At 35.8% G+C, this 12,694-nt stretch overlaps 1 protein-coding gene across 1 annotated transcript in view; it reads right to left on the bottom strand.

Moving 5' to 3' along the window:
• Positions 1 to 12,694, bottom strand: part of LOC149545165 (myosin-1-like) — a 106,746-nt gene that overhangs the window by 48,466 nt on the left and 45,586 nt on the right. The window contains exons 12-16 of the mRNA XM_089790545.1: positions 5,177 to 5,280; positions 4,827 to 4,965; positions 3,423 to 3,541; positions 3,168 to 3,320; positions 2,982 to 3,071 (exon numbers count right to left, since the gene is read on the bottom strand). Of these exons, the coding sequence (XP_089646671.1) occupies positions 2,982 to 3,071; positions 3,168 to 3,320; positions 3,423 to 3,541; positions 4,827 to 4,965; positions 5,177 to 5,280 (605 nt within the window). The remainder of the gene's footprint in view (positions 1 to 2,981; positions 3,072 to 3,167; positions 3,321 to 3,422; positions 3,542 to 4,826; positions 4,966 to 5,176; positions 5,281 to 12,694) is intronic.

Below are 12,694 nucleotides of genomic sequence, written 5' to 3'. Positions count from 1 at the left end.
AATGTGATAACATGATAACACCACCTAAAGTGGAAATGCTCCTAGAAGCTCTTATGTAATTCCTTAAGTAAGATTATGTAAAGCGAAATTAGAACCTAGGTGACAAAACCAAGGTAAAATACCTTAATTACACTGACAAACATAAGTCGCAATAGTTCATTATTTCTAGATGGGATAGAGATGAGCCAAATAATAGGCCATCATATTTAATTATTTGTTTGAGAATTACATTGGCTTAAAAGTTTTTTTATTTCCTCTTTCCAAAAGATAGAGATATGGTCACAAGTGACCCTTGTATAGGTGTATAAATATTATTTTATCCATTAAAGGCCTCTAAGCCCTCTACAGAGCATATAAATAAATTCTTTGAACATGTTTATTGGAATAAGAGTTGATGCTAGGCTTATGCTATGAGAAAAATTATTCAACATAAGTCATTATTTTATTGGTATATCTAATAAAATAAAGACAAGAATTAACAATAAAGATGGCAATGCTTACCAAATACAAGAGTAAAACATATCTTTATTCGCACATTAAATTATTATAGATGAACACTAGAGCTGATCAGCCAAGATTTGAGGCTGATTCACCAAATCAACCTACTTTCCTTGATAATATAGAAAATATTTAAGGACTCAATGGCTGCCAAGAAGAACACAACTATCAACCAAGCAACTCCTATACCTACCAAAGGTGAACAGACAATGATGATACACAATTTATTTTAAGGACCCGACAATTGCCAAGAGGAACACTAACATCAACCAACCAATGCTTATAAACTACCAAAGTCCAACAAACACTCAATACAAACAATTAAAATAGCTAGAGCATCGCAATTGTCAACACAAAACAATAAACATGATACAATAACTACCTCGTCTCCCAAAAGACAAAATCATCTTCCATACAAGTAAACATAAAGTAATATTAGGGAAGACAAATAATTATATTGTAGACAACTTGTACATGAGCTTGGAAGTGTACCTTGCAAACTCGGACTTTTAGTATGCTTGGCAAATCAAATGCATGTAGTGGGCTCTGGGGGCAACACTCCCACTGGGGTAAGGGAATAGTGCCCCTTCTAAGGTTCTTATTAATTTGTCCAGTTATCTATTGTTGATAAATTGAACTCAAATGTCAAAGGCTGATAGGCCAGTTTGACATATGAATTATTCTATTACTTACATTAATAAATACTATTATTGTTCTGATTTACATCTTTTCTCTCAAATTAAAATTTACATGATAATCATTCTCTTAATCGCAAGAAATACCTTAGCTGATTCTAACTATTGAATTAGTTAGGTAGCGGTTCATGTGAAGGGTTGCCAGTTAAACCAAGGAGTCACACCCTCTCAGCCCTCAATCAATATATATAATATGTACGATCTCATTACAAGAAGTGTATATGAAGACTATCAAATCAAATCCTAATCAGATGTGAGTGAAGACGCAGTTTATACAAGAATATAGCAGAGGATACTTATAACACTGAAGTCATAGATCATTCATTATATAGCAGAAGATAAATCTTGAGGTCGTGGCACATATTATATCGCAAGGCATCTATTGTAATATCAGTTCATGCAATATATTTTGCAAAGATCATATTGGGGTTGCAGTATACATATATTATTGCAGAAGACATGCATATACAGATCATAGCTAGTATATATATATATATATATATTTCAAATTGTGATTCTACAGTAGTTTTAAATTAGTGTGAACCAATTTTATCTGATTTACCTTCAATCTGATATTTAAAATTCACAGTTCTAACCTTCAAAAGAAGCCAAAATTAATACTTGAAAAAGCCAAAAAAAAGAGATTTGAAGTGCCAATTTATGATGCCACCAAACCATACAATGCAAGCAATATGCATTCTGCAGTGTTTTACAAGACCTATGAATCAATGGGGGCACTGATGGAATATAGGCTGAAGATCGAGACCCAGCATCTGTTGAACTTTGTGGTTACTCCATTAGAAAAGGAATTATGCAACACATTTCTTGTGAGAGGATGGTTGATTGCAGCCAAGGCAGATCTCACAACAGGAACGCCATCCTTCCCTTCCCACAGAATTTGATGAACAACTTGTTGAAGGAGTACAAACCATCAACCTAAAGTTGGTGAAATACAAATGCAAAACATGGGGGAGAATCTGACGAACACCCATTGGTGGATCAAGAGTCAATTTACTATTGAAGGGCCTCTAGAAGCCAACCCTATGGCCATCAACTTTCCAATTAGTAGGCACTGACCAACATGGAATCCAATTCTGCTCCTTCTATGAGAAGGGAATGTTCTTGACGAGGCTGATCACAACCTGGAAATATGTGCTCTACATCTCCAACACCTAGAATTGGAGGTTCCTAAGGATAGCCAAACTCCAAAAAAAGTCTTTGCTATCTCTTTCCATCTCTCTTGCCCAGGTGACCATGAAGAAAAACAAGAAGAAACTACTGATAATAATGATGGACAGGACCTTTTTATGGTTACCCTGAAATTTGCAGGTGAATGGGGTAAATCAGATGATTGGATACCCCTCCTACTCTAGCTCGAGCCGCCTAGCAGCTTTGTTCAATCATGTGAAGCCCTATTTGGACTTTAGGGGTGTCAGTTTTGCTGTCCACCTTTTTTGTGTATGAGTAATACTTTATAATAGGTAATAAAGACACTCATTGATAAAAATAAATAAAAACATAATGAGTTTTCCTATTTTACAAAAGTTCTATATTTTCTTCTTCCATGATACATGCATCTTATATTCGTTCTCAATAAATATTGGAAAGTTATATTGGGGCAGCACCTTTGAGGAATCTTCTATCCATAAAAAACAGCAGCATTAACATCTTTAGTTTGGCACCTAAATGCAAATAATTTTCCCTTCTTTCTCCATTTACTTAATCTTTAAATACCAATAAATCGTATCCTATCGTTTTTATTAATTAATTGTATATATAAAAGTCTACCTCTTGTTCTAGCTTGAACAGATGCCGATTGAAATGTTGCTGAAGTCTTTCATTTGCATAGTTTATGCAAAGCTGCTCAAAACTATTCCTCTGTATAAACAGTTCCACATGAAGAAGTGAGCAACATTGGTCAATTTACATCCAACCTTTATTATTGTAAAAAATGAGAACCACGAATGAACTCACTTTAAAAGACTCAAAGCCATAAATATCCAGAATACTGATGGATCTTCCTGTACGGCGTTTGCCTACTTCCAGTGACTTATTGATATTTTCTACCAGCCAGTCGAACAAACTTGCATAGATTGCCTTTGCCAATGCATCTCGAGTATCTACTGCCTGATCCAAATGTCATAAGAGAGTACAGCCATCCAAACTAAATATGGTATTGCAAAACTAAAATTTGTGTGCTGATTTCAAATCTAAGTAAAGATTTCAAACCTGAGACAAAGTTAGCTTCTGCTCAATATTCTCATTTCCAGCACAAATCTTGCGGGTAGATAACGCTTTCATGAGCTCTAAAACATTACAACCTAGCAATGTTGCAGCATTTCTAACTCCTGTTATAGAGATGGATGCAAAACACAATTTGTCAATGGCCACAGCTAGAATCATAAACATAGCACTAATGCAATTGGTCATGTAAAAATTCTATAAGAAGTTACAGCTAGAGAAGACATCTTAAATGTGTTTAATATCCCAATTGCCTTTCTAACTAGAATTTATAGAAAAAATGAAGCAAATTTAACTAACACATGGATGCCAATGAATCTTGTGGGTAGATAATGCTTTCATGAGCTCTAAAACATTACAACCTAGCAATGTTGCAGCATTTCTAACTCCTCTTATAGAGATTGATACAAAACAAAACTTGTCAATGGCCACAGCTAGAATCATAAACATAGCACTAACACAATCGGTCATATAACTGAAAATTCTATAAGAAGTTACAGCTAGAGAAGCCATCTTAAATGTGTTTAATATCCCAGATTGCCTTTCTAACTAGAATTTATAGAAAAAGTGAAGCAAATTTAACTAACACATGCATGCCAACTTACATGTTACATTTATCCAAGTTCAGTTGTGTTATAAATTAATAAGCCAAAATCTTACATGTGCTTCAGACAAAAAAGGTTTAATTGCAAAGCAACCTAAACCAACCAACCATTTACCTATATTGAAATAAAAGATTTGGTATTGATTAATCAAACAGTGACGACAACATAATCTGCTGTTAGAAAACAATCTCTATCCTTCACAAATAAAAGATAACTCCTTCACTAATGAGAAAAACTGTCTTCTCAACTTAAAAACGATATGGCTTGGACTTGTACAATCTGCAACTGAATTAACAAGGAGTGCCATAACTTTACAAAAAGCAGTGCAATAATCAATATAAATAAACAATGTAAGGTATGACGATCATCAACAAGAGTTCTCTCTTTAAGCTAGCCCTCAGATTAGTAATCCAAAACAAATCAAGATCTGTCACATAGAAGTTGGAACACCACGACTCCAATAAGAAAGACTGAAAGAGCTCCAAGCTATTATAAGCACAAGGTATGGTAGATGTGGATATAGAGCTGAATGGATACATAATGCATGTAAGATTGCCACAGAATTCAGCAAGAAAATAGGTAAAACCTTGATAACTCTTTGTGGAAACAAAAAGAGTAGACTATGTTCTACAATACTCAAAAAATATGATGTGCTACAAGTCCTAGGAACTTAGATTATCAAGTTCTACATTGTGTGAAAACAGGGAAACTCAACAATGGTAATAAACGATGAATCTTAAGAAAATAATTAACATTTTCATAATCTCAGAAGTAACATTTTTCTTACCTTCACAATTCTCAACTTCAACATGATTTTCATTATCAATTACAGAAAATTGAACATTTCCAAGCCATAATACTGCTGCAAGCATTGCAAACGTACTTCTCTGATCCTCTTTACTAATCTGGACAACATTCAAAGCTTCCTGAACACAAACATATAGAAACCAATGAATTGCATAATAATAAAAGCCTAATAACAGATTTTGCAAAAATGTAATTCAAAAAACAACCAATTGAATCTATAAATTTAATAAAAAGTATATAAACTTGTATAAGTCAAATTACACATCTTCAGAAAAAGTTTAAATTAATGACCAAATATTGGGTCAAATTTCATTAGAGTTCAGAACTTACAAGAATACTCTTAAACCTCTGTGCATCATCAACTTCATCAATTGTCAGACAGTTACTCTGGTTCAGGTAGAAATACTCTTCAGCTGGCTTTAAATTTAATTGTTCTGCAGTAAACACAACAAGACACTTAAATAAATTATGAACACATTAACAACAAAGAGACAGTTCAGAATACTTTCATATTTTCCATATTTCAGTCCACATTATTTGGGACATTGGACAATATCTTGACCTGATGCTTTTTTATGGAACATATAGCATGGAGATTGGTAAGCAAACAGCCTGGAACTCAAATTTCTAAATTCTATAATCTGTATTAGAAAAGATATGTCTTTGTACTCACATTGCATAGAAGTAGAACATTCCTACTTTAAATATTGATGGTAATGGTGTTCTATTAAAGGGGACATCGTGGAGTAATTATTCCCATGTTGTGAAAGACAAATTGTACCCTATACATTATTTGCCGATGCATACCAAAAAAGATCATTCTAAGAAAATATCAGGTAGTTGTCCTTACGGATTTGATCAAAAGTTCCATACAACCTTATTTCTCCATTCTCTATCTAACTAGAACAAGATTCTGATACCCAGTAAAAATGTCTAATAGATTTGATGATGTACCATTCCATGGCCTTTGCTTCTGTTGGAAGGGCTTAGCATTAGGATGGAAGGGACTTGTATGCTTAAAAAACTTTTGGTTTTGTCAATTTTTTGAATAAAATTGAGGGTTTCTTTCTTACAGTAAACATCAAAGTTTTTATAGAAAAATCACATGACATGTTTCTATAGAAATTTGGGTTTTTTTGCTCAAAAATCGTAATATTTCCTAGCCATACATCATTCTTCTATTTTTCCACAACAGATGAGGGGTTATCTGCAGGCATTTAGGATTTCTTGCTCACACAACTGGTTTTTTCCACAGCAGCCATGGTCTTTCCGTGATGGCCCAAGGTTTTCCCACAACGGACCACAATTTTTCCACGTCATAACTGGTTTCTTCTGCTCGTGCATCAAGGGTTCTCTCAAAGGTGTGTCCAGCTTTTGGGTACAAGCTGTGGGAGTGATTTTTGTACAAAATCATGATTTTTCAAGAACTGTAAGGATTTTTGGCAATTTTTTCCCAAAAAATTGTGGTGCTCTTTGCATAGCTAGAGTTTGCAAGTTTTGATTGGTGCTGGGCTTGCTATTTTTTTTTGCAGCACTCTTGTTGACAAAGGGGTGCTAAAGCTTGCCGAAAATCCAGCCTTCCACAAGCATATAGAACATGTAGATCTTCGTTGTGTTTTCATATGCCAATTTGTAGAATATGGATCAGTGATCTTGCAATATGTTCCAACTAAGGGTCAAACTGTGTAATGTCCCCTTTTTTCTGGGACATTATAATTCAGTGTTGCTGGCTCACTTTGCCTAGGTTTTGGGGGGCGAGAAGGTTCTTTACGAGGTTCCGTTCGAGATTTGACCTAGATATTTGCAGTTTCAAACCCATCAGAGTAGTTTTGGCAGGTTGTCTAGATGCTTACTATTTTTAGTAAGTAAACAGAGCTCAGTATTCTTGATATCTCAGTGTTGGTTTGGAAGCATCTCACCAAGAGCTTTCCAACGAGCTATTGCATGTGCTTATCCAAGTTCGTTTAGTCAGTTATTTTAATGCCTGACGATTATATGGTTTATTGGCTAAGTGACTTTTAAAGTTCATTTAACTTGTCACTTTATTTTTTTAAAGGTACTATGTTCACTTAGGTGACTAAAGGACAAAAATCACATTGTTTAAAAGAGCATGCGTCACATTGGGAAAAGTGATAAAAGTACAACAGGCTCCACATGGGAAGTAATGAAGATATAATATTTAAAACAAATATTAATCTGGGAGCTGGAAACAGTTGCTGGTTATTTCTTCGAGGACGCAAACCCTTGAAGAAGCTTTGGAGGTTGGACATAAAACTATCCTTCTTACAAGTTTTATCTGCATCTACCAATCTAACTGTTTTTTACTGTTTGTAAGATTGGATGATTTGGATATTTGCATATTATTGTATTGCTGTTGTAAAATACAGTAACGCATTTGATGGTTATCTGAGTTAACTCCTAGTTTATATATGCACTTTCTAAACATTGGAGGAATAAACAAAGCTTTTCTAAGTTTTATTGTATGTAAATCTGCTGATTAGAAATCAATTTAAATTCTGGAATTTATATTGGATATTGGTTTATTGTTCGGATTTAAAACTGCAAGTATATATCTCGGGTTTTTGGTAAAATATCTGGAAAGGGATATTACAGTGGTACAGAGCTAAAAGTCCTACCATCCTGTGTGGAATTTATCCAAAAAACTTTTATCAAAGCAAAAGACTCTACCATCTTGCGGTGTTTGTTGAGAAACAAAGAAATTGTGCAGACTAGCCTTCTTCAAAATTTAGCTACAAGGATTATTCATATACAATTTGATATGTTTTTGAAGAAAGTATCGTTAAAAGACACTAGCAAAAGAATAAATCAATTCCAGTCAAATAATTGCCAAAAGTAAAGAAAGATATGATGTATGCCAATGGGAAATGAATTGGATAAAACATATGCGCTCAATGACAGGCTCGAAACCCACACCAAGTGCTGAAAGATTCTCGTAATATATACTTGTGTATATGTCTGATTGGTGTAGAAACTATCCTGCGGGTTGAAAGATTCTTTATCTAATAACAACAACCACAAATATATATGAATCAATGCCGTTTAGGGAGGAGTAAAAACGACAGAGAAGGATAAGATTCGTTAATGGAAGGAGCCCGATAGACTTGGAAGACGAATAGCAAAGTGATTTGAATGCTATAACGGCAAGCAGGGATGAAAAATGCCATCGTATGTGGCACAAAAACAACAGTTAGACAATTATCTTGTTGCCAAGTCAAGACAAGAATCTCTCGTAAAAAATATGGAAGAGTGGTTTGAAGACACGCGTTTGAGAGGAAGCTATAGACGGGAGGTACACAGCACAAGGGTAATAGAGACAAATACAGGTGGTTGTCTATCGGCAATACATAGACCCGCGAGCATGAGAATATTTCCAGTCGGATAGATGGTGAGGGGACACCACTACTATAGGTCATGCTTACTGGCGTTACTGGGAAAGAATCCGCATGGGTGTGTTTTGGTAAACCGCGGCATCAATATTGGACTCGCAGTGAAGAGCTACTGATTCCATCTCCAGGCAGTGTTTATACCATATCACAGAGTGTAAATTCTAGAGAATACAAGATTCTCTTTCCATCTGACAGTCACACATTATCGGGTAGTTCTTTTGTTATTTCCAGGCCACGAGAAGGTTGAGAAAGGTAGGAACGGGAGAGGTATCATATTGTTCTTTCTTAGAAAGAGGAGGACTTCACCAGATTGGTTTATGGGAATCTGAATGTGGATGTAGAGAACCAATATTATATTCTGATGCTTTCAGTACATGAAAAAAAAAAAGCACAAGAGAAGAACCATGAATGCGTCATTTTTTCTTCCAAGATAAAAGGCAGTTGGAATTTAGGAAGTGAAATGTGCCCTTGCACAGATCCTGAAAGTCCCTTATCTACAGTTCTGATGAATTGGGCTGATTACTACAGTTGGAGGTGCCTCCCTCTTGATTCACCAGTCGCTTTACTGCTCCACTAGGTCCTGACAAGGAACTTCATCAGCTTCCAGTTTTTGCAAAGTTATGTGCTCTTTTTCCTGGTGTTCAATTGCATATAGATTTTCTTGGACCTTCCATACCAGATTTCAGGGATCAGATTCATAGCTAGGCTATGCACAAAAATTTAAAATATTCTTCAGCAAAGGATACATATCCTACACCTCATTAGTATTGAGAGCCATTTGATTTGATACCCCTATCAAGGGGTATTATTTTCCCATCAGAACTTAGGGTTATTATTTTCCCATCAGAAAAAGTGCTCCATTATTGTTTCATTCCAGCAAAGAATATTATTGTTTGCATGATAACTGTTGTCAAAATACCCCAATTCCAGAATCAGAACTTAGTGGACAGATTTAGTAAAGCTCATTGCACTGGTATCAGATTTAGTAAATTACCACAGTGGGATAGTTAATCTTTAGTAGTTTAGTGCATGCCAACTAGTCAGCTACGCTAATCAAAATAGGTGCACTTTGCAAAAGTAAGCCTATAGAGAGATCATATGAAATAAGATTGGGTCCATCTCGAGCACTTGAAAAGCTACATGGCAGAAGAAGTAGGACGAGATTTCCAACTCGATATTAGGACAAAAGTAAGGAGATTGTACGATGATTATAACAAATTTCTGTCAAAACTTCAAAAAGAATTTTCTTTCATTAATTATGTGGACTTTCAGCTAGAGCTGCAAAACAAGACGGAAACGATGAGAAACAAATACCATCCATTGGCTCGAGATCTCCTTGCAGAGGACAGTTACAAAAATTTGCATAGGACCGATATCAATCAACTAGATAGTAGCACTAAAAACGGCACAAGTATACTAACAGGTAATGGGGAGACAGAAATATCTTATGGAGTTGTTTACACTAGTCCTTTTGATGAGCATATTGATGGCCTAGGTGGAAGAGTTGACCAAACTGCCAACATTGGCAACTCCCCATTTTTTTTAGACAAGAAAAACACCAGGATCTTATTTGGGGACATGGAAATTAACTTGGATGAAATTCATGATGATACTAGGCTGGAAATTATGTCAAATTTCGAGGAGGAGCAAATTGACCGCAATGTTGGCAGGATAGATGATCTAGCACACGTTGAGTTAGAGGATATATCTGAAAATGTTGTTCCCCTAAGTGATGAAAAATCTAAAAATTCTATGGAGAGCAGCCCACTTGTGTTTGAAGGAGATGATCAAAAACCATTGTCACTCCTTGACTTATTGAATATGCTTTTGGTCAAAGAGGACCAGATTGTCCAAGTGTTGATGAGGATGGATGATTATTCCAATTTGATTGAGGATCTCATATGGAAGATTGTGATAGAAGAGAGGCATGGAAATGCATGTGGTGTCACAAGTCCTCTTTTACATACTATTTCTGAAACCTTGAAAATGATGAAGTATGAGTACTTGCAACTATTAATGGATAGAGATTTAGCAATAAAATGCGGAAGGGACAAGGAGAGTGAGGTAGATGAGCTATGCCTTCAATTGAGCTTAACACATTATTCCATCCACAAAGCTGAAAATCAAACGAGTGGGCCAGCCACTTATGAAGAAGATAACAGTGGTTCAAGGGCACAAGAAATCACGCAAATCACTGAAGAAATTCATAAAGTGGGTAGATGGGAAGGCAAACAATGTAATTCAATCACGTGTTTTCCGTTTGAGACTTTCCATGATGAGAAAAATTCTATGGACCAGCAAGTTGATGAGTCTGAAAATTCTGAATTATATGACAACAGCTGTACAATTTCACATGAGCACATGGTAAGTGATACCACAAGTGAGGATAATTCAAAAATTTCAAGTAATGGTGAACCTTCCTTTTATGAAGACCTTGACATAGGCAAGAGTACTTATGGTGGAGTAGGAAGTTTATATTTATCCTTAGCATGCTCTGAGGGATTTTTCAACTTACCCAGAGTTTTATCACCTAGCTCTTATGAGGTGGCCATGACCTACTTGTTGATTGGTGATTTTACTAGTTGGTATATTCCAGCTATAAGTGATTTGCCTGCGTGTGTTAGTAGTATTTTTGCTGATTCTAATTGGCCTTCAAGGGTCAGTGAATTATTTGCAAATGAGTGTGGAGAACACACATTATCCTACGTTCCTCATGAGGTGTCTACATTTTTTATTCGGCAGTATCTTGAAGACAGTGTTAGCCTTCATGATGTTGGTGATTCACCGACCACTCTTCCCTTTATCCAGGATCATGTTGATTGGGTGATCAGGTATCCAAGTGTTAATAGTATCTTACTTCTGGTGGATTATGTCGTGTTGTTACACAGTCACAGGATTATGATTTGTGTGTTTCAGCGTTCTAACACATCAATATTCGAGAGATTAGGATTACTTCGTTTTCACTAGGGTGATATAGTGGTGGAGCTAGATTGGCCAGATCTATCATTTTCATCAGTACGGACATTACAAGAGTGGTACAATGGTATAGTGGTACAGATATTACAGGAGCTGGTTAGTGGTATTTCAGACAGCGCAGGAGTTCTCACTTGGGATCCAGGGGGAGCATCTTTATGTATTGCCTTCTATTAGGGAGCTAGGAGGAGAGTTTCAGTGTTATCATCTTGTGGTGGATATTGGTATATTGCTGAGCTTCCATCTTCACTTGATAGTAGAGACTTGCAAGGTCACTCATGGAGTGAGATATTCATTCTGACTGAGGGTATTGGTACACAGGGCAACAACACATGGCAGTTGGTGTCCCTTTATGGTTAGACGTGGGATCCTGGCATTTAGTTATTTGGCACATTGATTCCTATTGTACTATTTCACCATTCTGAGTTTGGGAAGATGCAAGCCGGGGTACATCGACTGAGGAGTAGAACCTCATTCTCAAGGCGAGTATGGGATCCTGGCATTTGATTTCTGCAGGTATAAGCGGATTGCTTGAGGGCAAGCAATCTTTGAGAAGGGAGGCTTTGTAATGTCCCCTTTTTCTGGGACATTATAATTCAGTGTTGTTGGCTCACTTTGCCTAGGTTTCGGGGGGCGAGAAGGTTCTTTACGAGGTTTCATTCGAGATTTGACCTAGACATTTCCAGTTTCAGACCCATCAGAGCAGTTTTGGCAAGTTGTCTAGATGCTTAATATTTTTACTAAGTAAACACAGCTCAATATTCTTGATATCTTAGTGTTGGTTTGGAAGCGTCTCATTGAGAGCTTTCCAACGAGCTATTGCACGTACTTATCTGAATTTGTTTAGTCAATTATTTTAATGCTAGACGATTATATGGTTTACTAGCTAAGTGACTTTTAAAGTTCATTTAACTTGTCACTTTATTTTTAAAAAGGTACTATGTTCACTTAAGTGACTAAAGGGCAAAAAAGGTGCTTTATTCCACATTGTTTAAAAGAGCGTGCATCACATTGAGAAAAGTGATAAAGGTACAACAAGCTCCACATGGGAAGTAATGAAGATATAATATTTAAAATAAATATTAATCTAGGCGCTGGAAACAGTCGCTAGTTATTTCTTCGAGAAAGCAAACCCTTGAAGAAGCTTTGGAGGTTGAACGCAAACCTAGCCTTCTTACAGGTTTTATCTACATCTACCAATTTGACTGTTTTTTACTGTTTGTAAGATTGGATCATTTAGATATTTGCATGTTATTGTATTGCTGTTGTAAAATACAGTAATGCATTTGATGGTTATCTGAGTTAACTCCTAGTTTATATATGCACTTTCTGAACATTGGAGGAATGAACAAAGCTTTTCTGAGTTTTATTGTATGTAAATCTACTAATTAGAAATCTATTTAAATTTTGGTTTACTATCCGGATTTAAAACTGCAAGTATATATCTCCGGTTTTTGGTAAAATATCC

This window comes from Cupressus sempervirens, chromosome 7, assembly GCF_028749045.1.
Source record: "Cupressus sempervirens isolate cs-2001-9-10 chromosome 7, ASM2874904v1, whole genome shotgun sequence".
In the NCBI taxonomy this organism is placed as follows: domain Eukaryota; kingdom Viridiplantae; phylum Streptophyta; class Pinopsida; order Cupressales; family Cupressaceae; genus Cupressus; species Cupressus sempervirens.
This window is presented reverse-complemented; position numbering and strand designations above follow the sequence as displayed.